This window comes from Rhinolophus sinicus, chromosome 1 (genome assembly GCF_057876585.1).
Source record: "Rhinolophus sinicus isolate RSI-liver-muscle chromosome 1, RSI-T2T, whole genome shotgun sequence".
NCBI lineage: Eukaryota > Metazoa > Chordata > Mammalia > Chiroptera > Rhinolophidae > Rhinolophus > Rhinolophus sinicus.
Genome location: NC_142501.1, coordinates 93,009,657 through 93,035,921, shown reverse-complemented (window position 1 = coordinate 93,035,921; position 26,265 = coordinate 93,009,657). Strand labels below are relative to the sequence as shown.

General features: G+C 47.2%; 1 protein-coding gene and 1 long non-coding RNA gene across 46 annotated transcripts in view; one reads left to right on the top strand and one right to left on the bottom strand.

Moving 5' to 3' along the window:
- The window catches only part of CACNA1C (calcium voltage-gated channel subunit alpha1 C), a 721,586-nt gene that overhangs the window by 24,058 nt on the left and 671,263 nt on the right, over positions 1-26,265 (bottom strand). For 34 of the 45 annotated variants that reach the window (XM_088801728.1, XM_088801716.1, XM_088801723.1 and 31 more), the window contains 7 exons: positions 16,785-16,817; positions 13,422-13,550; positions 11,164-11,229; positions 9,564-9,655; positions 1,919-2,084; positions 1,215-1,342; positions 182-278 (listed from right to left, as the gene is read on the bottom strand). In XM_088801728.1, coding sequence (XP_088657854.1) covers positions 182-278; positions 1,215-1,342; positions 1,919-2,084; positions 9,564-9,655; positions 11,164-11,229; positions 13,422-13,550; positions 16,785-16,817 — 711 coding nt within the window. The remainder of the gene's footprint in view (positions 1-181; positions 279-1,214; positions 1,343-1,918; positions 2,085-9,563; positions 9,656-11,163; positions 11,230-13,421; positions 13,551-16,784; positions 16,818-26,265) is intronic. The other 11 variants (XM_088801731.1, XM_088801795.1, XM_088801792.1 and 8 more) reach the window with 1 other exon arrangement.
- LOC148759129 (uncharacterized) lies at positions 11,239-13,474 on the top strand. The gene is made up of 3 exons (XR_016022816.1): positions 11,239-12,123; positions 12,812-12,930; positions 13,352-13,474. It is a non-coding gene; the product is annotated as an uncharacterized LOC148759129 (long non-coding RNA).

The following is a 26,265-nucleotide window of genomic DNA, read 5'->3' as shown; positions in this document are numbered from 1 at the left end:
ACAGAGTCTGAGAACTTATTGCTGGAAGGAACCTTAACTGGCTCAGGCTCATTTCTTTAAGCACATAAAATATTGTCTTCACTCCCCTAAAAAACCAATGGCTTGACCAAGGTCACAAGACAAATAGGCATCTTGCCTCCCATATTTTCTCTTTCTCCCATGAACCCAGGTCATCTCTTACTTTGCAAGCCACACGGTGAGGGCACAGTTTCCCGAAACCCAGTGGGGGCTGAATCCGCCGGAGCAGGGTCACCACATCTAGGTGTTTGATGCGGCCCCTAGAAGAGGGAGGAGAGGAGGGAAAGGTCAGTCAGGGGCCGTGGTCTCTGCCAGCAGCCCAGGAGTCATGTACCTGAGAGGTGGGGGTCCATCTATAGGAGGAACTCTCTATAGCTGTAGCCCTATCAATCAAACTCAGTGCAGAGGTGCAGAATTGCATGATAAAACTCCAAAACCAACATATATAGGTTTAGATTTTAATGAGGAATTTTCCAGTGGTGCCTGCCATATTCAAGGGGGAAAGGATTTTAGTAGTGCAATGAAAGTCTCAACATGTACTTGTTGCTTCAGTCAAATAATCATCTGACCACAAGGTATTCGTTGAGTGTCAGCCAAATGTGATGATTGCCAAGGGTATCCTTGGACCTGAGGCAGGAAATGAAGTTGAGATCTACCTGGCCCTAAATATCCTAACTTGGGCACCTACCCGTTATTCCTGACACTAGGATCTCCAATATTTCCATTCAACTGAAAATATCACATATTAGGGTTTCCAGGCGGGAATTCCCGCCTGTTTTCAGGAATTTTTTTCACTTTCCTCATTCCCGAATACTGAGATATAAACTGTTTTCTGGTCTCCATGATGAATCGTTTCCACAATGTAACGGCTGATACTACCAACCACCTGGGTTCAAGGAGCTGGTTTTCCCGATTTCCCGACCAACTTTTCTCAGGATTCGGGAACAGGAAAGCAAAAATAATTCCTGAGAATGGGCAGGAATTCCTGCCTGGAAACCCTAGCAGATATGTTCTTGACTTAGCCAAAGGAACCTGGCTTCCTTAATGCTAGACCTTGACCCTTGACCCTGGGGTCGGGTGCAATTCAGTGTTTCCAGTCGATCCACCCAGTGCTAACCTGTGTTGACCCTCTTCTATAGGTGTGGTCGCTCAGTCCTCTCAGCTTTGGGAATCAGGATTTCCCCCTGGGAACTTACTTGGCCTCAGGGTCATATTCTGCCCAGATTCTTTTAAATTCATCCAGATGGTGGGGACCAAGGATTGACCAGTCCCTTGTCAGGTAGTCAAAGTTGTCCATGATGACAGCTACAAAGAGGTTGATGATCTGCAGGGAACAGAGATTCTGATGAGTCACCTAAGAGGACCTTCCTACACACTTGCCACTTGAATCCACTTTGCTGGTGGCACCATGCATGGCAGAAGCCAGCATTTCCAAAGGCCAGTCATATGTCACCATTGAAAACGCCAGCCAGTGACACGTGGGCCTCTTGGGTAGGAACGTGACGCAGCTCCCCTCAGAGTTGTGTGGATGAACCCACATGTGGGCTAGACAGCCTCCCTCATACCAGGCTGCTGGGTAGGGCAGCCGAGGACAGAGGGTAACTCCACCCACCTTTTCCTCATTCCCCATCCAAGTGCCAAGTTGCTTCTAGGCCTCCCCAGACATCTCCTCTGACCCCTGAGACAATGCCACCAGGACAAGAGCCAAGAGTGGAAAGAGCGATGCTGGTTGTGCTCACTCTGACTCAGGCTTTCTGCCTTTATCTCAGTGTGGCTGGACATTCCTAGTAATGCCATCTTCCACTGGGGTGGCCCTGACCACGAGCTGCAGAGAGGGCGGGCTCAGGCTGCCCTGTCTTGCACACGCCTTTCCTGCGGCTGTTGAGTGCCCTCAGCTCACCAGGAAGGCGCAGAGCATGTAGAAACTGATGAAGTAGAAGACGGCGAAGCTGCTGCCGCAGGGCGTCTCCCCTTCCGTGCTGTTGCTGGGCTCCGACTCGGGGGCGCACTTCTTCCCAGGCATGCAGGCCAGCATGATGTCCTGCCACGCCTCCCCGGTAGCACACCTGCGGCAGAGAAGCGAGAGAGCCCAACACCCATGGGCCACAGCCACACTCTGGCTCCGTTCCCTGCCTCCTTCCCTGGGGGAACAGCTAACTTGAATTTGCTGTTGCTCATTCCCTGAATGCTCCCAAATGTTCACTAAATATGAAAATATGTAACATTGTTTTGAATGTTTTAAAATGTTATATAAATGGTAACAAATAGTATCTTTTCTGCAAAGTCACTCTTTTTGTGATCCATGTTAAGTGTTTGAGATTTAACCTTTTGGATATATTTTAGTTCTATCTACTTCATTCATCTTAATTGCTGTACAGGCGTATGGGCTATGAATACACCATTTAAAAGATCCACCTTCCTGCGAAGGCTTTTCTTTTCTTTTGTTTTTTGCTGATAGAAATAATACTGCACCAAACACACAGGCCCAGGTCTAGGACAGCTGCTGAGCAGTGGAACTGCCAGCTGACGGTAGCTGTGTCTCCATCTTGACTAGTATTGCTTGTTCTCCAGGTGTTTGTCCCGTGTATACTCCTGTCAGCAGGGCAGGGGAAACGCCACTGATGTACAGCCTTGTCAGCTCTTTCTCTTTAGCTTTATTGAAGTATAATTGGTATAGAATTATAAGATATTTAAAGTGTACATTGTGGTGCTTTGGTATACGTATACATAGTGAAAGGATCCCCCCAATCTAGTCAATTAACACATCCATCACCTCACATATTGATCTGTTTTTGTGTGTGTGAGAACATTTAAGTTCTACTCTCAGCAAATTTCAATTATACAATTCAGTGTTATCGCTGTTGCCACCATGTTGTACATTAGATCCTCAGGCCTTATTCGTCTTATCGCTGAAAGTTTGTACCCTTGTACCAACCTCTCCCTATTCCCCCACCCCCCAGCCCCTGGCAACCACTTTCATACTTTCTATTTCTATGAGTTTAGAGTTGTCAGTTCTTGTATTAGTGAATTTTTAAAAGTGTTGCTCATCTGATGGGTGTGAAATGATATTTCATTGCTGTTTTAATTGGTTTCAAAATGATTAATGGGTCAAGAATTTTATTTCGTCTTCTGTTGAATTGCATGTTCATATTTTTGCCTGTTTGTCATGGCTTATTTGTCTTGTTCTTTTGTAGGATTCTTCCTGTATCTTTCTATCCTTTTTCAGTTACTGGCATCGTAAGTACCCTCTTCCAGTCTGTGGTTTGTCTTCAGCTTTATTTATTATGTGTTTTAATGAATTTAAGTTTTAAATTTCAATGCGGTCAGATTTATAATTTTCTCCTCTATGTTTTTTTATTTTAAATTTATAATAATTTTATACATTTTTCCACTATGTTTTTTTTTTTCATTTTGTCTAAAATATTCTTCTCTATTCTATCTAGGTCATAAAAATACTCTTACATGTTCTAAAAGTTCTAAAATTTTGTTTTTTAACAGACTATTAATCTGGAATTTATTTTTATGCTCAATCTGAGGTAGAAATATGCTTTCTTTTTTTTCTGCATAGATAACCAATTTTCTTAATACAACTTATTGAATAGTCCATATTTACCTACTTATTTGAAATATTTCTTCTGACATAAATTGTATTTCCCTAAATGTGTGGGTCTCATGCTAGCCTTTCCATTCTATTCCATAGGTTTGTTCATCTGCCCTGCGACCAGTGTGCCCCATTGTTTTAATCACTGCAACGTTATAGTTATGTCTTGCTCTGTCATGGAGAGTGACTCCTTCCAGCTTGTTCTTCAAAACTGTATTGGCTATTCATTTTCCTTTTCTATTCCATAGACATGGTAGAATCAACTTGTCAAGTTCCAGGAATAATCCTCTTGAGCATTTTACAAAAGTTGCATTAAAATATAGATTAACTTGGGGAATTTGACATCTCTATGGTATGAACATGGCCCATCTCTCTATTTTTTCAGGCTTTATTTCATGTCTTTTAATAAAAATTTTATAACTGTCCCATGTACATCTTTTGTTAGGTTATTTCTAGGTATATCATTTAAAATAAGTAAAGTGTTCTGTTATAAATGGTAATTTAAAAAGTTATATTTTCTGTTTGCTGGTGAAGTAAAGGGAATATAATTGACTATATACAGAAGATTTGCTGAACTTTATTAGTTCTGTAGTTTCACTTGTATAGTCTCCATAGGCAATCAATCTTTTAAAAGATGTTTTATTTTTTTATTGTAGTAAAGTACACGTAACCAAATTTACCTTCTTAGTCATTTTTAAGTATACAGGTTAGTGGTATTAAGTATATTCACATTCTTGTTTAGCCATCACCACCACCCATCCCCATAATCCTTTTCCTCTTGTAAAACTGAAACACTATGCCTATTAAACAATAACTCCCCCAGACCCTGACAACCATCATTATACTTTCTGTCTTTATAATTTTGACTAAGTACCTCAGTACTTGTATTTTTGTGACTGGCTATTTTCACTTAGCATAATGACCTCAAGATTCATCCATGCAGTAACATACTGCAGAATTTCCTTCCTTTTTAAAGGGTGAATACATACAATGGAATCATTGTATGTAAATACCACATTTTGCTTATCCATTTATTGGTTGATGGACACTTGGGTTGCTTTCACATTTTAGTTATTGTGAATAATACTGCTACGAACATGGGTGTACAGGATGTTTTTGAGACCCTGCTTTCAATTCGTTTGGGTATATCCCCAGAAGTGGAATTGCTGGATGATATGGTCATTGCATTTTTAATGTTTTGAGGAACCGCCATACTGTTCTCCACAGTGGCTGTAGCATTTTATATTCCCACTAACAGCGTACATGTTTTCCAATTTCTCCCCATTTCTCGCCAACACTTGTTGTTTTCTGTTGTTGTGGGTTTTTTTGTTGATAGTAGCCATCCACGATGAGTGTCATCTCATTGTAATTTTGATTTGCATTTCCTTTACGATTAGTGATATTGAGCATCTTTTCATGTGCTCATTGGCCATTCATATATCTTCTTTGGAGAAATGTCTATTCAAATCTATTTTAAAATTAAGTTCTTTGTTTTTTGTTGTTGAGTTTGGCAATCAATGCTTTTGGCTTTTAATTTTTTTTCCTTCTCCAATTTTTATCCTTTATTTTATTATTTTTAAAAATCTTATTGCATTGGATAAAACTTGCAGTATAATGTTGACTAAAAAAAGTGATAGCATGTGATCTTGTCTATTATATTTACTAGTTTGTAAATATAGTTTGTGTCTCCCTCCCCCCACCCCTGAATTCACATGTTGAAGCCCTAAAGTTCAATGTGATAATATTTGCAGGTGGGGCCTTAGGAGGTAATTAGGGTTAGGTCAGTTCATAAGGCTGGGGCTCCCACGATGAGATTAGTGTCTTTATAAGAAGAGGAAGAGAGACTAGAGCTCTCTCTCTCTCTCTCTTTCTCTCTCTCTCGCTCTCGCTCTCGCTCTCGCTCTCACTCTCTCTTCATCTCTCTCTCCACCATGTGAGGACATAGTGATAAGGTGGCTGTCTGCAGGTCAGGAAAAGGGCTCTAACTAGGAACCTAATCAGCCAGGACCTTGATCTTGAACTCCAGTCTCCAGAATTGTGAGAAAGAAATGTTGCCGAGGGCACCCAGTCTATGGTATTTTGTTACAGCAGGCTGACTAGCCTAACACATTATCAATTATCAGTGCAGGAAAGTGATTGTGTTCTTTTGTTAATCTTCCACTTTCCTAAGCCTACTAATTTGTTATAAAAGCTTTTGAGTTTATTTGCTTGGATGTTCTACTTGGATTAGCCTGTTGTTTGCAAACAATGACAATTAATTTAACACACTTTTTCAATATCTACAAATTTTCATATTTTACTTCTTGCCTTTTTTCTTATTGGAAAGACTGGGGAGGTTCTCTACCCATTTCTATTCCTGGAAAGTTTATGTAACATAGGAATGATGTATTCCTTGATATTTTGGTAGACATTAAACATAAAAATATTGAATATTTGGCCTTTCTGGGGCTAAAACTTTGACTACCTTTCTATTGTGGTTAATTAAAAAAATATTCTTCTTAAGACAAATTTTGTGATTTGTACTTTCCTATCTAAAAGCATCCACTTCATCTAGATTTTCAAATATGTTGGCATAAATTTCTTTGTAATACTTTCTTATTCTAAAAATCAGTTCTACATCTGTAATTATGTTGCTTTTCTTATTCCAGGTGTTGTATCTTCTTTTAAAAATTGGATTTGAGGAAGCATTTGCCATCTTGCTCCCTGGCATATGTCGTCAGTTTGGCTCAAATAAACTCTTACAAAATTTTTCTACAGGTTTGGACGTTTCTTACATCAACTTTCTTGGTGTAGTGGAGCATGACTTGGAAGGAGCCCTCCCAGGACCCCCCTGCAGACTCAAATTGGGTGCTAGGTACAAGCCAGAGCCCACGGTGTCCCACTAGCTCCCCACATCGCAGAGGGTGAACTTGGGGGAGTCTTTTCTTGGAATTCTGGGCCTCCTTGCTTTAAGTAGCAGGCCATGACTTTATTTGAACTGTTCCTAGAAAATCCTCAATGTGGATAAGGGTTGAGATAACCCAGGAAAGGAATGAAATGCGTTGCTGCTCTTAATTTGGGCTTTTTATTTGGATTGCTTACTGAGAGTCCGAACAAAATCTTTGCTGGTTAAATGAGAGACCAAACTCTCTTTAGCTCTGAAATAGAAAGGACACTTGCTTCCCCAACCCGAACAGCCAATGGGGTGACAATAGTTGTTCAGATCCCTGATTGCAGGGTGGTGGAGGTGGGCGCCGGAAGTGGTCCAGTGCGGTGGTAACGCAGCTGATCCTGGAGAAGCCAGTGGGAGTCCGGGGAAGAAGGGCAGGGAGCCCTGCAGTGGGTTCACCCCGAGAAAGAGGACCCCGTGCCTTGGAAAGCGTCCTGGTTCTGGCGGTGTCTGGTGAGCTCTCGCTGGCCCTCGCTTGGGTGTTCTTAGGTGACTAAGAGTCTTTGTGGGTCTGCCTGAGGAAACATTTCTGAGGGAAATTGTCTTTTCAAAGAATCAGTTTTCAGGTTTATTGATAAATATATTTAAAAATATTTTATTAATTTCTGCTTTTATGTTAATAAATGCATTTCTTCATACTTTGGAGTTATTTTGCTACTTTCCTGCCTATCAGTTTACTTACTGTAAATTAAAAAATAAGTAAATTCATTTTGGCTCTGAATTTTCCTTGGTATTATTGATCAGTGCAGCTCATAAATTTAAAATATTGTACTCTCCCATTTCTAAGTAGTTTGTAGGTTCAGCTCTGAGTCATTTAGAACAGTGACTCAAAACATTTAAGTGAATAGATTTTGGAGGGACTACTAATTTTATGGTTAATATCTAATTTTTGCTGTATTGAAGTTTGCTGTACTGAATCTTTCTTTGTGACTTACGTCTTGACTAATTTTTGTGAATGTTTCTGGGTGCTCAAAAAGGCAGTGGGTTTTGCTACTTATTGAGTATAAATTTATTAGATTAAGTGTGTTAATTGTATTATTTAGCTGTACTTTATCCTTTCTTCTATTCTGTTCTATTTGATGTCATTTTCTACAAGCTGTATCCAAGTTTCCCACTGTATGTTTGTGTTCATTTTCTCCTTATATCAGTGTCTGATTGATATATTTCCAAACTACATTGTTACACTCATGTATTTTTATGATTGCTATGTATTCTTGATGGATTATACCTTTTATCAATATTGAATATCCCTCATTGTCTTGTTTAATGCTTTTAGCCTGGAATTTTATTTCTTCTGATATTGCTATTACTACACCTACTTTTTGGTAAGCACTGTCTGGTATTCTTTTACATTCCTTTATTTTTATTCTCTTTAAGTCATTTTATTTTACTTTATTATAAAGAGGCTAGAGCTAGATTTCTTAAAGCCAACATTAGAACATCTACATTTTCATAGAGAAATTTAATTTTCAGTGATGATTAATATCTTTGTTCTTATCCTTGTCATCTTATTTTATGTTCTAATTTTCTTTCTTCCTCTCCTCTCCTCTCCTCTCCTCTCTTCTCCTCTCTTCTCCTCTCCTCTCCTCTCCTCTCCTCTCCTCTCCTCTCCTCTCCTCTCCTCTCCTCTCCTCTCCTCTCCTCTCCTCTCTTCCCCTCACCTCCCCTCCCCTTCTTTCCCCTCCGATCCCCTCCCCTCCCTTTTTTCCCTCTCCTCTCCCCCTTTTCTTCTTTTGCCTTTCCTTTCTTTTGCCAAATTGCTATAGTTTTCTCTGTGCTTTTTTTTCTCCTAATGGTTTAGAATGTACATATTCAATTTCTGTTTTTCTTTGTCAATTTAAACCCATTTGCCTTCTTCCATTTAGGAATCCCTCAACATTTCTGGTTCACAAATGACACTCTTGAATTTTTTTTCTTCCTAGTACTGTTATGGGTTTATTTAAAAAAAAAAAAAATCTTCTCAAGGACTTTAAGAAAGGAGAGGAGGTAGACCCATGTGCTTGGTCTGCCATTTGTGTCTAATTCCTGTATTTAAATGTGGTACAGGCTTAAGTGTTGTTAAATTGCAGTTGACAATGGCCCTTGCATTCTCATAGCCTACAATCTGAGGGAGGTGGTGAAGTCAGACTGACATTTAAGGGGCTTGTCATTTTGATTTGTATTAACATTTCAGCAATAATGATACTTTACTTGGGCTTGGGTATAGGGAAAGGATTCTATAGCACATGGTGAAGGTGGGGCTGTCTGATAGAGAGTGTCCCTAAAACTTCTGGAAAGGGGCCCCAGGGGATGGTAAAGGGCTTGCTGCCTTCCCAATGCCACGCATGTGGCATCTGTGAGCTAGAATGCCTTTAGAAATCATCCGGGCCAGGGTGGGCAAATAGTTCTCATCTCCCATCCCTGGACTAGATGGGGGTCTCAGGAAAGTGAGAAGAACCAAGGGGGCAAACCAGGGGACCAAGTAGGAGCCAGATGAGGAAGGAGAAGCAGGCTGCAGCATGGACGCATTCACTCACTCGTGGGCAGGCAGGAGAAAGCCTGCCCTCTGGGCTATACCCCAGCATGGCCTTCCAGGAAGTGACGGCACCTGGCTGGCTTAACTGGGGAGGAGCCAAGAACACATGGACGTAACCCAACACAGCAAATGGATGGACATTGGCACCTGTACGAGTTATGAGGAAGCAGGCTCAGAGAAGTTAGATGTTTTACTCGAGGTCACAGAGCAAGTGTGTTGCAGGTTTGGCTTTGAACCTGTTCAGCTGCCAAACCAAGGTGCTTTCAGTGTTTGACTTTTGATCCCCTAGTGGTTTCAAGTGGTCACCAGCAGCTGTGCCAGTATCCAGTGGGCTGCTTGATGGGAAGTTTTATAAATAACAACAAAATGATCAGCTTCCCCATCAGGAAGGGAGATCCAACATCAGTTGTCTCCTAGCCCACTTCCCTCTTATTCTACATCCAGATCCTAGGGCTGCATCATGCAGGTGTGTCTATGTGCACCTGTCTGCAGAGACCCACCTGAAGAGGAGCAGCACAGCTTGGGGAAAAGTCTGAAAGTTGTTGTTCCGGTTGATGTCTGTGGTGTCATTCAGGGCTATTTTTCCAAACACCTAGAGGGGGAGAGGAAAGGGACTCGATAAACAGTGGACAGAGAGGGTCCTAGTTCTCACTCATCATTCAATAGTTTCTTCAGGGGTCACAGCTGACCCTGGGACAGGCTGGCCTATAAGCTGAGCAGAGTCCCTGATGCAACCTGGCAGGGCCTCACGGGGGCAGGCACCTGTTGCCCTGTACAACCCCGATCCTAGTTCCTCACACTGGACAAGTGTAAGAAGAAACTGCCCATGGGGCCTCCAGAGAGGTCCCTGTGGCCCAGCGGGAGCTGAGGCTGAGAGCAGCCGGGTGTTGGGACCAGGGCCCTACATCTGTGTGGGGACACAGGGCTCAGTGGCCTTTCTCTCTCTCTCTCTCTCTCTCTCTCTCTCTCTCTCTCGGCTGCACATTCTTAAGAATATTTTCTCTTTAAAAAACTTTATTGAGGATTAATTAACAAATATAATTGTATATATTTAAAGTGTACAATGTGGTGATGATGTGATGTACATATACATGGTAGGATCATTACCAAGATCAAGATAATTAACACATCCATAACCTCACAGTTAACTTTGTTTTGGTGTAAAAATGTTTAAGATCTACTCTCAGCAACTTCTGAGTATACAATACTGAATTATTGGTAACTACGGTCACCATTAGAGCCTCAGAACTTACTCTTTTGGCCTTCTTTTCTTTGCCATTTCAGCTCCATATGCCCAAGCAATTTTCCAAATTTAGTCTTGGATTCTGGAGTGATATGGAAGAAGCAGTCTGGGGCTGGGGCAAGTTTAATGTATCCTTGAAATCAGAGGCCTCTTCCCCCCAACTCAGACTTTTAAAGCTGTGCTTATCTTAGAAACTGCCACCCTTGATCACTGGCAAAGTAGGTCTTTTCATCTCAAAAGGTTTTGGACTATGAACCTTGGGGTCTTTCTGTACCAAGCAAATAGGGAAATTTCACTTAAGCAGCTGCTGAGGAAAAGCTTCTGCCTCGTGTGCAGTGCTGGGCTGGGCTGTTCTGCAGGATCCGAGGAGAGACTGAAAAACTCTGGTTTGGGGTGCAGAGTTCTAGGAGAAGGTGCAGTGGGCACCATGAGGGGAGCCCCTGGACACAGCCTCATGTTTGATGGGGGGAGCTTGTCTCTCTCTCTCCCGAATGACACTGCATTGGGGGTAGTTCTCAGGCCCATCAGATCTGGACAAAGGAAGGGATGCCAGCTGACCACCCTGCTGCTTCCTGAGAAGGACCAATCTCTTCTGAGGTCCACTGCATTATCTGGGAGTGTTTTTCTGAGAGCGAACCCAGGCCTGGGGCCATGGGGACAGAAGCTCTCTGAGCTGTGTATTCTGTTCTTGGCCATTTGCCCTGCTACCTACAGGATACTGTTTGGGGGCAAGTTCCAATTCCTGTGAACTTTTTGACTTCAGAGGTGGCAGAGGGAGAGGGACAGTCAGGAGCAAGAGGGAGGGAACTGAGAGAGGAGTGGAAGGTAGAGGAGTGGAGCCTGGGGAGCCGTCCTACCTGCATCCCGATCACGGCGTAGATGAAAAACAGCATCACTATCAGAAGGGCCACGTATGGCAGGGCCTGTGAGGAGACACAGGAAATTGCGTGAGGCCAGTGGGGACAGCTGGCTGGACCCCTTCCCAGGGCATTGCGCCTGCAGCCACCAGCTGCTGCCTGGCTTCGGGGGCACTCCCAAGGGCCCCACAGAATTTCTGGGCAGCTGGGAGAAGGCTGAGTGATGACTGTCCCCCCGTGACCTGCTTTTAACCACCTGAGAAGCAGTGTGGTGTACTGAGAAAAGCAGGTTGCAGAGTAAGAAGTGTGATCTTAGTAAAAACAATAAAAAATGAGCAAAACATCCTTCGACTAGACATATATCTTCATACAGCAAGGAGAAAGTCATGGAGGACACACACCAAAGCTTCCTGGGGAGGCAGAGGTAGAGGCAGGTCACACCCTTCCTTTGCTCCACTAGTTGTAATAAAAACGTTTACTGAGGAAAACTTAAAGAAAGATCATGGGCTCAAATCTTATTTCTGCCACTTTCTAGCTGTGGGAGCTTGGGCATATTTCTTAACCTCTCTGAGCCTCAGTTTCCTGATCTGAAAAATGAGGAGTAACAATGATCTCTTAGGGGTTGAAATGATTTAAGGCTTATAAAATGCCTCGTGCATTGCCTTGCACAGGTTATTCACTCAAGGTATTATCTGCCCAGCAGCTCAGACAACTTAATTTTCCAGAGCCCCTGCCGCTCTCTTGGGGTGAGGCGTCTGGGGCTCAGCGCCAATGATGGAGTCGGGAGACCTGCACGTGGGCACGCAGGAAATGCCTTGCCAGGCGCCTGCGCACCACTAGATGGCACTGCGAGATCACACGGATGCTTGTCGCGTTGGAGCTCCTGCTCCACATTCAAGAGCCGCTCCTCACAGTCACCGGGTCTCTTGCCTCTTCCTGCCCAGGAATGTTGGGGGGTGGGTGAGTATGTTTGGGCCTATATGGTCATCCACAGCTGCCGGACTCCAGGGGTGCACCCACCGGCAAGGTCAGCCCAGTCCAGCTCCCGCCAGAATCCTCAGGTTCCCGGGAACTGAGCATGGCTCAGGGTGGGGTGAGGCGGCGTGGCAGGGAGGGGGCCTTGGCTCATCATGAAGTGGGGAGTCAGCCTGGACCTGGTGGGAGGAGGACGGGCTCTGAGTGCAGTCAGGCTGGAGTCCTCATGTGCTGGTCCAGTCATGGCCTCTGATGAGGTCCCAGGGCAGGAGGCTGTCGGCAAGTGTGTACGCCTTTCGGTGGCGAACCAAAGCAAGCAGACACCTGACGACAGCGCCCCCTACCTCTGGCTGTAAATTTAGTTACCGCACAGTTGGATCAGGGACCCACTCTGTGCCAGTCCTGGGCCCAGACCTGCCAGGGCAGGGGACACAGAAGGAATTCTTCAGTGCTGGTGAGTCTCCTTGTCTTGGGACGCCTGATAGCAGTGCTTCCATGGGCAGTGCTGCCCTAAGCGTCAGGCCAGGGAAGCCTGGAAGCGCATGTAGGGTCCCTGCCCAACCCATCTTCAAGGAATTCAAGTGACCTGACAGAGCTTTGCTTCTCTTTGACTTCAAACTTACATAACACTCCTCAGAGATGGCCAGAGGCGATCACTATTCTGCTTTTACAGATGGAAAATGATGGCTGAGGAAAGAGAATTAATCCTGTAGTTGGGCAACCCTGTGCCCATTCAAGGGGACCGTCTCTCGAGTGGAACGACACCAGGGTCCTGGAGAGTTGGCTAAGTCTGTAAGTAGGTAGGGACAGCAAACACTGCTGCAGTGCTTACTGGGAGGAAGGTGACAGCCAGATTCTAAGAATGCCAGAACTGAGAGGGGCTACGAGGGTCATGGTTTTAAAATTTGTTTCACCACAAAAACCCTTTGTGCAATCAATTCTTGCAGAAAAATACATAAATGAGAGTAGAAAGCAGAACCATTCAGCCTCCCTCTTAGCTCCAAGCCTTCCCTACCTGACTTGGGGACATCTGGGGCTCCAGAAGCATGCTTTTGAAAACCACAGATCAGTCCAACCGACTCATTTCAGATGTGAGGAAAGCAAGGCGCTTTCCAAGACGGGAGGTTGCTGTCACCCGGTAGTGAGCAGCAGAGTAATCCCCGCCTTGACTCGAGATGCTACTCCTTCCTTTACTGTGTCACCTCCCATCTAGGTGGAAGCCCTACCGCCCAGAAGAGGAGGGGTTCTTCTCCCTCCGCTGTGCTCGGGGTGGTGGTGGCTACCTGAAAGGATTTGATGAAGGTCCAGAGCAGGGTCCGGATGCCCTCCCCGCGGCTCAGCAGCTTGACCAGGCGCATGACCCGGAAGAGGCGGAAGAAGGTGATGGAGATGCGGGAGTTCTCCTCTGCGTTCTGGAAGCCATCGGCAATACGGGGTGGTAGTTAACACCGCAACAGGGAGGGGTGGGCAGGGGCGGGAGCGCGGGCGGGGGTGGGGGTGGGGTGTGGCCTGTTCAGAGCAACACAGCCCTTGGCTGGGCTGGAGCCAGCTCAGGGCAAGGTTGGCTGCACTAGATTCTCTGCACAGACCGGAGGCCAGCCGCCCGCCCGCCTTCTCCAGGTAGACAACCCAGCTTGAGGTCTCTGCGGTCAAGCTGTGCCCAAGCCCCGGAGCCCATGTCGCTTTTCCTATTCTCTCCTCTTCCCCTTCTTCCTAGTTCTTGAGCTCCTCCTGGGTGGAGCAACAGAAGATTCCTTGAGGAACTTCCATATGCCCTGAAATCTAGGCTGGGGGCCAGCATCCAAGGAGGTGCCCTGCCTCAGCCACACACTTAGAAAGCAGCCTGGCTTCCCTCCGGCCCAGCATGGTTGAGGGTCCTGCATCCTGAACTGGCTGGTTGGGTCGTGGCCCCCATCCCAGCGGTCCGGATGATTGCACTGGAGGTCCTGGTGGGCAGGGTGGGCTGCCCACTGAAGGATCGTGTGCTGGCTTCTCAGGACTCCAGCACTTGTATTGTGTCACCTCCTACTTGTCATAGCCTCTGCCTCACATGGCTACCAGGAGGAGGTGACGGGGTGTTGCTTAGTTAGTGCGGGGCCAGCGGCTGGTGTGCAGCCCTTGCCTCCCCTCAGGCTCTGCAGCTGTTCTCTTCTCTTCCCTTTGGCCCTGAGGCCTCAAGGAGGCACCCCCTTTCCAGGCTACATGAGACCCTGGGAGGGGTGGGGGCATGGTCAGGGAGAGGTAGGGAAGGCCCTCAGTTGGAATGAGAGGAACAAGGGGTCTTGCTCAGGGCAGCTCATCGCCTCAGGGGAGTCCTGGAGGGGGAGGGCCAGGGCCAGGGGAAGGATGGAAATGAGGCCATGGCAGGCTGAGGTGGAACTATGGCACCAGGCTGCTGAGGGCTTGCTGGCTGAGGGCTCACCTCTGCCTGTGGGCTCACCTCTGCCTGTGGGACCTGGAAGGTCCTGGGCTTGGGCACGTGCTTGGCCAGGGCTCAGGGGCAGGACAGGCGGCCCTGTCACCCTCTGCCTCCAGACCAGAGAAGAACACGGACTGACCCCCTCGACCCTTGTCCTGCCCACACTGGCCAGAGAGTTGGGGTTGGTGATCTCAGGAGCCACTGCCTGCGCCCAGAGCTAGTGCAGCTCACCCAGCCCTGTCGGCGTTGCACCAGGAGAGAATGGACCTTCGGGCTTCCTGTTACTGTTCCTGTCACTGCCTCCCTCAGGGAGGAGTTGTCTCCCCGTGTAGCTGGGACGTTGCGTTGGCCCTCCCCACTTCTCAGTTCACTTCTCTTCCGTTGTTTTTAGTCATTTTCAGGTCAGAGCCTCCCTGACACTATCTGTGCCTTGTTTGCACCCCCAAAACCCCACTAGCATGGAAGCCCTTTATCCTAATCCTGATGACTGTCACACATGTGGCTGGTGGCTCCAGAGACCACTCCTCTCACTCCTGTTTAGAATGGGAGACCCACGAGGGGGGCGGGGGATTCTGAGGCAGCCTTTCCATGTCAGTGTGTCCCACTTGCCCCGGAAGGGCTGCACAGAAACCAGCTGGAAGGAAGGGTCTCTCTAGTTGTCAGACTGTCAGATGGCAAGACTCACAGTAGCTCTTTTCTATCCAAACCAGAGCTGTCTCCGGTCCTCACAGGGCTCCTGTTCCCTCAGACAGGACAGACTTGTGGGTGCTGGGGGCCTGGTCCACGTGCTCAGGAGCTGGGGAAGAGGCGAGGCCCGCAGGCTGCGTCCTGCCCTGGGCCCTACCCTGCTGTGTATTTGGAAGTCTGTGATGCCCTCAATGTCTGCATTTCTATCACCTGTGTATGTACTTGAAATTCTATTTTCTCTCCTTAAAAGGAGGTTGTGTTCCTCCAGAGGAGTATGCAGAGGAGGCTCAGGGCTTTATAACTCAGCTGTCAGTTCCACCATGCTCAGGAAAAGAGAAAAAAGAAGAAAGAGCAAGCTTAAGTAGGGAACTTCAGCTGTGAGTGTCAAGAGTTTGAGAAGTTGGTGCCACAAGGGCATCTGGATCTGATGAGTTAAAAAAGAAAAATCAAGCTTGCAGTTTGAACTCCCTCTGGGTTCAGAACCCTCCCCAGTTGCTGCAGTTTCCTAATGCTCCAGAAGGAGAATAAACACGTTTCCGTTTGGACATGACAATTTCCTCTAATAAGCCAAATGACACTGCAGTGGAGAAGCAGACGCCAGTGGCCGTCCCTGTGAAGTGAGGAGAACACCCAGTTCCAGCCTTGCCCTCGGCAGCTTCCAACCAGCCCAGGATGGGTATGTCAGGAAACACCGTTAACCCACCCAGTCTTGCCTCGTCTGCTGACTCCTGGCATTCAGGGAATTAACCCACTCACTAAATGTGTGACGACAGCCTTTTGGAGAAGGCTGTTCCAAGGAGACTTCAAGGTCACCGAGAGGCATCTCTATCCCTTAAGCCAAAGTAAATCAGAGACTCACATCAGGAGTGGTCTGATCAAAGAATCAAGTTTGTTTTTCTGCTGCAGAAAAGTGGGTATAGCCTTATTTTAGTGAACTTCAGGAATTTAGAAAAATTCACAGGTAACATTGTTGGAGTGACTGGAAATTCAACCACACGCTCAGTAACAAATCCCAGCTTAAACCTTTTCCTGTGACCTTGAACTCAGAGCACAAGGGAGGCCAGTCCGTACAGACAATTGATGATTAGAAGGAAGTCATTGTCTGCCTTTCCAGCTCCTGGCTAGATCATCTCTCTCTTCCCTCTTTTCCCAGGAGGCCTTACCATGGTTCTCATAGGAGCCCTGTGCAAATTTCCCACATCAGGTTAAGGTTAGTCACTTTAGCCAGTGGAGTCCTCAGGATGTTTAACAGGAAATGGCCTTTGGGTCCAGTTCTCTCCCAGTGGCTCTTTAGATAGTCAAGATCACAGTGACTTATAACCCAAAGGAAAGCTCAGGGAGGGAAAAGAACACCATTACACAGAGAGCACGTCACAGTTCACACGAGACCAGGCAGGCAAGGTGCATGACGGACATGGTGGTTACATGCAACACGAGCCAGGCTGGGCTCCAGGAGTCTCGGGGGGTCGGGTGGGTAATAGTGGGGGATATTAGAGGAAGTCACAGAAGCTGAGAGCGTGGTCTGGAGGGTTGGTCTTACCATAAAGGGAGAGCATTGGGAATGTTCAGCTGGCTTTAAAGAAAGGCAGATAGAGATAAGCTGTAATGAGTCTCCAACGAAGATGCCGGCACTCTAGATCTTGGCTAACACAGGAGCAACACAGTGGCAGGAGAGGGCAAAAGGGGACAAGTGAAAGAAATACAAAGTGTAGGCCAGGCAGGTTCTGCGCCATGAGTGTGGGCTCCACGTAGCTGGGTCTCACATCTTCCAAGGACCATCTCTGGCCAATAATTAAATAATTCACACGCCTTATAAATGAGGGCTTCTGGACTTTGATTTTGAAATAAGCCATGTGTCCTAAGATAACCTCTGAGGACTTGTTGCAGTCAAGCTTTACCCTGCCTGAGGCTCAGGTGGGAGATGTCCTGCTTAGCTATTAGTCTACAGGTGTGGGCAACCTTGGCCATGGCATGAAATAATGAGTGTGGAATTGTTTTGTAATTTGAAAGCCCTGCACACAACTTGAGATATGATCATTAACACCCTAAGAAGCTGTTCTCATGGGTCTGACTGCTGAGCTCATTTTGGGGCAGCATCTGTGGAAACTGGCGGCAGGTGAGTGTGTCCTGGCAACTCTCTGCCCCAGCACCCTGAGCCCGTGTTCAGAAGACGCCCCTGCTCTTTGGGCCCCAGTACACAGCTCAGCCCCTGACTGATCCTGACCATCTGAGCTGGTAAGTCTAGAAGGTCATGACTTTGCTTTTTACCCTTCCCTTTCAGATGGTTGCTCTTGTGTTTCTGTTGTTAAGGTACAAACAAGGAAACGTGTGATGGGAGTTTTGAAGGATGGAAATGTGCACAGCTAGACATTTGCTTGCAGACTGAAAATACTCCTTCGCAACAGATTTCTCAGCAAATTCCTTTTTTCCCTAGCAAACGGGTAGGATGTCTTTTTTTGGGAATGGTGGAGATACAGGTGAAGCAAGGGATGAAAAGGAAAGGGACGCCTCTTCAGTCATTTATAGAACATAGTCTAGATCTGTTCCTGCTTCTTGAGGAATAGTAGCTGCCAGGTCAATCTACATGCCTGGAGGGGGCTTACTAGAATTTGCTAGCGGGCTGCAATAAAACATGGAAACACAGAGGCGTGCGCGCATGAGCGCGCGCGCGCACACACACACACACACACACACACACACACACACAGGAAATTCGGGATGGTCAAGTGCTTGTGCTCCTGTGTTTACGGACAGGAGTTCTTTGTCTTTAGGGCTTCAGTGAGGGAGGGAGTGTGAGGGTCAGACAGAGGTCAGTCTACACTAGTAAGTAGTATGCCAGGCAGTAGGCAGAGTTCCCAGCAGGCTTGGGCCATTGTTCCCCTCTTGGGTCCACCCTGAAAACTACCAAAGCCACCCATTACTGCTAAGAACACTGGGCAAATGCCTGAAGGTCTTCTGGGTCAATCCCATCCTGAACAAGACCAGAATGGAGATCATTTAGAGAACCCACCTGGGTCACCTGGTCCAACTGAATAGCTCCCCCACCATCTAAAAAGTTAAACTACGTGTTTTATTTTACTTCTTAAACATTCAGAATCCCTCATTTGGGGTTTTTAATGTCTGAACTGTCTTTTTTTGTGTTGATTTTTAGCCTTAGAGATCCTATTTAAGGTCTCATCTATTTAAGTCATATTTTGGTTCAAGATTTAGCTTTAGGTGTATTCTAATCACCTCGATCATGTCTTATTATTTTAATACTATGTATTCATTTAAGAATCCTCACGATATGTCTCTATTCCAGGAGACAGGAAGCAGTCAGGAAGAGCCGTTAGGGCAGCAGTGAGTGGGAGGACGGGCCTCTCACTCGGTGCTCAGAGTGCTCCAGAGACTCTCACTGGGGCAGAAGGGAGACTCACAGATTAATTTTTTTCTCGGGCTTAACCCATGTTCTTCAGAGGGCGCTTCTGACTTGCTGGAGCAGTGTTGCCTGTCAGCCTCTCACACAAGCCTGTTCTAATGTGAGCAACCATGTTTATAAAATCCATGGTCTCAAAAATAACTATGGCTATCAGACAGCAATCACGGAGTGATTTCTAAGTGGACGCAATACAAGGAAGCCCAACACACAGCCCCGGCTCTCGAGAACCCACGGTCCACTGATACACTGCCAGATCCCAAAAGGCCTTCCTGGAGGACGCAGTATAGTCGTTCCTGTCTTGGGTCCCCTTGTCTGGCTGCAAGTGGAACCCCCTGGTGAGCTAGAAGGGGAGCCTGGACCAGCCAGGCTGGAGCACCTGCACTGTCAGCCCAGAGATGTGTTTGTGTTGCTTGTCACTCTCGTGACTCCCTAGTACATGTCTTGGAAAACTACCTAGCATCAGATCTACTTTATGAGCTAAATTCAAAATTAGTTGGTGGCCTGGAGTACTTGTGCCATCCATCTCTGCCCTTTTCCCAGGTTTGCTCCCAGGTCCCCCAAGTTAGCTTATAGTTTCTCCATCCAAGGTCTTCCTGGGGAAGAGAGGTGGTAAGACTCCCGAAGACCTATGCCCCAAGAGCCTGGAGGCCCTGCCTGTTCTCCCCTCCCATAGGAGACAACACAACTGCCCACTCCCCCGACATTCTGGCTGAGCTTTAATACGCTGCTGTACCCACTAATAGTAGGTGTGAAGTAAATTTTTGAGCAGCCAATTCTTTCATCTTTGTTTTCTAATGATCTGGCAATTTTCAAGGGGTTAAAGATGATGGGGTAATTAATTTGTTCATGCATTTTTTATAAATGAAATAAGGTGATTACTCAACGCAAGAGGCAGAGGCTTGTGTTCCAGCTAACAGACTAAGGGCAAATAGAAAGGAAAAGCCAATTAACTTACTTCAGTATACGTATGCAGATTAGCTTGGTTTGGTATAGCTGGCAGCGACAATAGGACTGGCACTGGGCAGTTAATAAGAGAGATTCTCTGGAAAACTGTCTTTCTGAATGAAGTTCAGGATCAAATTGAAGTGTCACCTCAGTGGATGAGTCTTTGTTTCTGAAATGTACTCATTTTTCCTGTTCACCTGGGTACTATCTTTAGACCACACGGAGGATGCTCAGGGAATACCAGAGGCTGGCAGAGAGAGGGTTCTAGATGGAAGGATTTCCCAAGAGGATGGATGTGACAATCAGTGGAATGTGCTTCCCAATTGTTAACATTATATTGTCTCTCTGGAGAACTAAAAGGTTGTTGAAAATAGCCCTTAACCATATAAAAAAGGGAAGGACTTTTCCCTTCCCATTCTTTCTTTCTTTCTTTTTTTTTTTTTTTTTAGCACAGCCAAGAGGCAAGGATTACTAGAGATTTAGGGGCCAGGTAGTAGTCAACCAAGTTATCTTCCAGACTATTCACTTGAGGTCAGTTGGTTGGAGAGATCATAAGTCACTGTTGTACCCTCCAGGACACGTTGACTTTGAGAGGTTCAGACTACCTCTGATGCTCTCCACGGAAGGCTGGTCTTGGCTGAGTGGAAATGGGCTCCCCAATCCCAATGGCTGCCATTGAGGCAATGATTATAATATCAGGGTCACTGAAATTCCTCTAAAATATGAGTCAAAAACAATGTCATGGGAGTATGTGGGTCTTTCACTGGCTATACTGCTATAGAACACTGGCTTTTTTAAATTTTATTTTATTTTTTAATTCTCTTGTCTAGAACTTAGGGAGAGGATATTGATACAAATTCTATTCTACACCTTAAGGTCTGGTCCAGCCGGCATTGCCCCCACCCCATCCCAAGCTCTGCTTCTCTGTTTTCACTGTCACTACTCTCTTCTCAATTTGATCTGCAAGACAAGATGGCTAGTTCAGTTGTGAGTGTCATGGTGTGGTGGGAAGCCGAGGGATTGGGGCTTTGTTGGTGAGACCCCAGTTAGTCTTGGGTGGCAAGACAACTATCAGGTTGGGAATTATCAGTCTGAGAACTGGCAAAGGCAGGAGCCAAGGGCTTCTAGAGACACTTGATATCAGCTGTATGGCCAGGGCCAGCGAGTGTTGGTTAAGAGGGGGGTTCTCATTATCCTTTCATGTCCTCTTTCAACCAGGAGAAATGAACATCCCAGGAACTAGTGTGGCTTTATAGATGTGAAGGAGTTGGGAGATGCTGAATCTTAGAGCCACCAGAGGTAGCAGCAGGGAAGGGACTTTCCAGGAGGCCAAAGCAAAACATGTTTTAAATTACAGTCTTCTGAAGTTGCATGAAGAGCTTCCTTGCTAAGGGAAATGCAAAGTGTAAACTAGCACAAGTCACCTGGGATGTACAGAAGCTGAGGGTAGATGTCAATAGTTTTCAGATATAAGGGCGAATAAAGGAAACACGGTAGTTGAAAGTAATTCTTAAACAGTATTTCCATTTCGGTCAGGTATGAATGGAGAGATGGACATGGATCTGTGGAGGGCAGTAGTAAGAAGAGGAAGATGGGGGAATTATGAGGGAGGCAAAAACATTGGACAGAAAGGGCAGAAAACAAATGAAGAAGCTACGCCCAAAGATGACAAGGTGGTGAGTGGAAAGAACAGCAGCCCTCCTGCCCCTTGCCCACTGTGTTGAAACCCCTGGCTTGCATCTGGTTTTCCAAGGAAAATTTCTAGCCAGAAGGAGACTGGTTCTCCTGAATCTGTGGCTACAGGTACCCAGAGGAAATGCCCTTCAGAGCTGCCCTCAAGGTGGTCTTTGGCCCCAAGGGGATTCGTGAAGAGGTACAGAGCATGGAGGCTGACTTCTGGCTCTCCCGTGCTCTTCCTGTCTTTGTGTGCTAAGTTGCAGAGGGTGGGCAGTGGTGACAGCCTGTAGTGTAAGCTGTGACTGGCTCATGTGGCTGGAAGCAGCTTAAGCTGCAGGAGTCACTGTGTTATTCACCTGCAGCCTGATATCTCCCCACGTGCTTTACCTGCCAGAGACTCACACTAAACAAGACTGATTACCAAATTGCCAGGGTAGTTTCATCTTCCCTTGGGAAGGACAGGCAGTGTCTAGTCATTCAAACAAAAGAAACCCATAAAGAATAGATGACTGATATCAGCTGTCAGCGGTGCTAATAACATGAAAGATTTCTGAGAGAGAGAGAGAGAGAGAGAGAGAGAGAGAGAGAGAGAGAGAGAGAGAGAGACCAGAAGGACAGAGAAGAAAGGGAGACAGACAACAAGAGTTGATAGACAGAAACAGACTCAAAAAGGAAACAAACAAAAGCAGACAATTCTCAGGGTGGGGGCACAGACATGGAGAGTAAATGAGTGTCAACAAAAGTGACGATGCTTTCTGGGGCACTTGTGGGCATTTTTGAGCCTGACTGAGGTGAGGCTCTCACTCTCTCTACCAACACATGGAATATTCTAGGCTCCTTTGCTTTAGAAGCTTTCTGGCAAACACAGCAACAAAAGCTTGCTCCGCCTGTGAGAGCTCAAGTAACAGACACTGGCGCGACCCAGATGGCTGTCTGGCCAAATCAAGGGGTGTGTTGTGACAGCTTCCTTTCACTCTTCTATTTTAGGGGAAGGGAGAGAGTTGTATATGGATAGAAAAAATGAATAGGGAAGGAAAGAAAATCAGAAGAAAACAAAAGGTGAAGGGGTCCTGGTTGGAAGGCAGAGGGCAAGGGGAGCAATGACAGGTTATAACTGTCAGATGATCCAACAGCTGAACGAAGAACCCAAATCAGGATGTCCATAAAAAACCGGTTCCCATGAACCTTTCGGGTGAAGCCTGCAAGACACTTCTCAAGGCACCAGCTTTGGGGAACGTGCTTGCAGGGGCTGCCTCTCCTACCATGTGTGGCCTTACAGTGCTCCTTTGCTGCCTACACAGCCAGCCTCACTCTTCAGAGGCCTGGGGGTTTTCAAAATGGTTCTTCCAGTTCCAGCTGCACTGCCGATGGTTATGTGTTGTCTCCCCATGAGGAATGCTTGGGGCTCTGCGATCTCTCGAGGGCCAACTTTATTTTCAAGCAGAGGAGGAAATTGCCTGTGTAAAACAACTGGAGGGTGGAGAGTGGGGAACAACTTTCTCACTCAGGGGTCGCGTTCCTGAAAGTCTTACATTCAGCATACTAGATGTTCAATCTTTAGGTTGAGCATTGTCTCCTTCTCTCTAAAGGTAACATTGTATTTTGGAAGGGTAGCTTATCGAGTCACTGCTGCCTTAGTATGAATTAGTGTACTGGAAGCAAGGCACCTTGGGCACGTTAATTTTGTTGTGGGGGTGAGGGTAAAGAGGCTGGAAGGAAGGTCCCTGAGCAATAGAAGGTGGGATCCCCCCAAAGGGAAATGGAGGCGTAGGGAGATGCAAGGATCAAGTCTGCCCCACCCAGCTCGGCCTGAGACAATAATCCTGCTTTAATTTACCTTAGAACCAGCTCAGGACACACTGACCATTATCGTCTAGACAATGTGTGGCAATGCCACCATTTGAGTGCCCGACATTAAACACACAGGATTGGGAGTTAGGGGCCAGGTTCTGGTTTGGCCTTACTATTAAAAAGCTGGGAATGAGCAGGTTGTTTCCTGCCCCTGCCTTCAGCGTCCTCATCTGTTCTGCCAACATATCCTGGGCCCCGTTCCACAGCAGATGCTCAGTGTGTGGAGTCCATGGGGATGGGCTTGGGCTAGGTGGTCTCCAAAGTTGCGTCCACCCTGGCATCCTTGGATGAATCTACTTTCTGCCTTTACCCTCATCACAGCTCTTGGCGGGGAGGGGACCACTTAGCTTTGCCTTTCTCGTGCTGTTCTGGCCCCTTCTCTGCTATGGCAGGGGCAGGAAAATGCAGATCAAGAGAGCCAGGCTGAGGCCATGGAGGCAGTGTGGGCTGAAGGATGGAGAGAAGGTTGGAGTCTGCGGGCTGAGCTCTTTGACTCAGCTGTGAGCGGGGTGTGCAGCAAACACTGTGCTGCAGGACCACTGCTTTCCCCGTTATTCCAGGCCCCGAAGCCAGAGAAGGAGCCAAAGTTGCTTTATTATTTGTATGGGAAGCCAACGAGTGGCAATTCTTTAGAAGTTATGTCTGTGGGTCTGTGGTGGGAAGATACTCCCGGCTCCAGGCGTGGGGTAAGGAGGATTTGGGGCAGCGCCTGGAGGCCCTGATGTGAGCCCCACCCTGCCTTGTCCTGCTCTCCCTCATTATTCCCCCTGCTTCCATTTTCTTCTCAAGTTGCATAAGTCAGGTGGGCAACGGGAGGGGGTGGGCTTTCCACTTGCTTTGCCCTTTTTTCCTGAGCCCATTAATGAGGTGTGTGAACATGGCACGCGCAGAGCGCTTGCTGCTGGAGCATTCCCAGGCTGCCTTGGTGTGGCACTGAGCACAGCAGTAGGCACACAGAACGTAGGTCAAGCCTCTCTGCCCCAGGCCACGTTGCTGGGACTGCACTGAATGAGGATCAGTGACTGGCAGGGGCCCTTCGGCGATGCCATGCCCAGGCCAGCTTGGCCCAGTGATTTAGCCAGTGGGCTCTGTGGAAATGCAAGAGGCAATTTTCCCACAGAAATGGATTTGAATTTCAGTCTTGCCATCCGTTAGATGCATGACCTGGTGCAAACTGTTGGTCCTGCGGACAATAAGCACTCTGAGGAGGCAACCTGGCTGTGTGTTACGTCCTTACAGGATGCCTGGCACACACTCGTCCAAGAGCAGCCTTCTGCCTCCCCCCCCACCTCCTCCCAGCTCCACGTTGCTCTAATCAGCTAAGACCACAGCAGTGCCGTTGCTCCTTTATTTTCCTGCTCTGGTCACTTCTGTGGACTGGCATTTTGGCACCTAAGTAAATCTTCCGCTTTTCCTCCCTCTGAACCTTCCGCAGAAGCGCTCCAAGCCTCACACAATCTCTGTTCCACTCCTCTCCCCGGAGGTCCCTCCAGGGCCTTCTCTCTGGAGATTTCCACTTAAGCCATGCCAAAGCCAAGTGCGCCAATTCCCACATGGCCTTGGGGGCTTTCTGACAGGAACCCCACCTTAGATCTGGAATCTGGCAAGGTGGGGAGGAAGACATGAACATCTGCCTCAAACGATCAGAAAACGCCCCATTTAGAATCATGGGGTGCTAGAGGCTCAAGGGCCCTCTGAGAATCTCAACCTACCCTCACCTTCATTTGCATTCAAGGCAGTTGAGGCCCAGAGAATGGGGGTGATTCCTCTAAGTCACATGGCTTAACAGTGCCAGAGCTGGAAAAAACACAGGTTTCTTCATTCCCAGTTTGGTCGTATTTCTCTGTGTCCATCATGCAAGAATACAGACTTCTCAGCAACCAACTTAACTACAGAATGAAAAAGAAGAATGTTGGGAAAGGCTTTTGGCCAGGCATCCACCTGTTTCCAATTTGGGATGTAGGGAGCAGTTTCTGATGCTACAGGAACTTCCATTAACAATCGCAGGGGTTACGTCTCTGGGTTTTCCCTCTGGAAAGTATAATTTGAGATCTGAGAAGTAAAGGAAGACCAGAAGGCTTCCTTAGAGGCACAAAGTGCTGCCCTTTGCTCTTCCAGGGGACGCCGAGGCAGGGAAGGCTCTGAGTGAGGACAAGGTGATGCTCGGGGAGGAGAAGGGCAGTGGCCTGTGCCCAGCCCTGGCAGCAGAGCCCAGTGGAATTATACAAGGTGGGGACTTAGATGCCTTCTGGTTACACGGGCCGTGGTTCAGAGGCATCTCCCTGACTGGACAGAAGCTGAACCAGGCTGGCTCTGAGCACAAAGGGTCCCGCTCTTTTCATGTTGGAGGCCCCGGCTCAGTCCTCGTCTCTCTCGTCTCTTCCCTCTCTTGGAGCTCTGCAGCGCTGTCACGGCTTTGAATACTCTCTCTATGCTGACAACTCTATGCTCTGACCTCTGGCTGTGTGCCCTCATGCCAACGTACTCCACCTCCTGTCTTTCCCGGTTGATACCAGCTGCACCCTCCCACTGCTTAGGCCCAAACCTCACAGATATCCTGGATGCTTCTTTCTCCCACTCCCACATCCAGTCTGTCAGGAGATACTGTTAGTTCTATTTTCAAAACAGACTGAGAATCTGACCCTTTTCACCACTTCTGCTTTTCATCACTTCTGCGGCTGCTTTGTGGCAGACCACCATGCCCTCCGGCTGGTTACCGCATGCACCTTCTACAGGGTGCTCTGTGTCTGCTCTGACTCCTGCGGACAGCAAAGTTGTCCTTTGCAAATGGAAGTCAGATCATGGGACACCTTGTCTCAAAGGCACCAGTGTTTCCCCTCCTTGCTCAGCATAAAAGCCCAAATGGGGTCCCCCTCTCCGAGCCCCACCCCTCCTTCTGCCCTGCTCATTCTGCACCAGCCACACTGGCTGTTGCCCCTTCCCCCAGAGCTCCTCTCTGATACCTGCACGGAACTCCTCACTTTGAGCCTAGTTAAACCAGCACCTGCCTTCACTGCTCCCAGCACCTCTGATGCCCCGTACCCAACACTAGTGCTTTTCCAAAGCACTTACCATCTTTTAACAGATGGTATGATGTCCTTATTTTCTGTCCTTATTGCATTGCTCACTG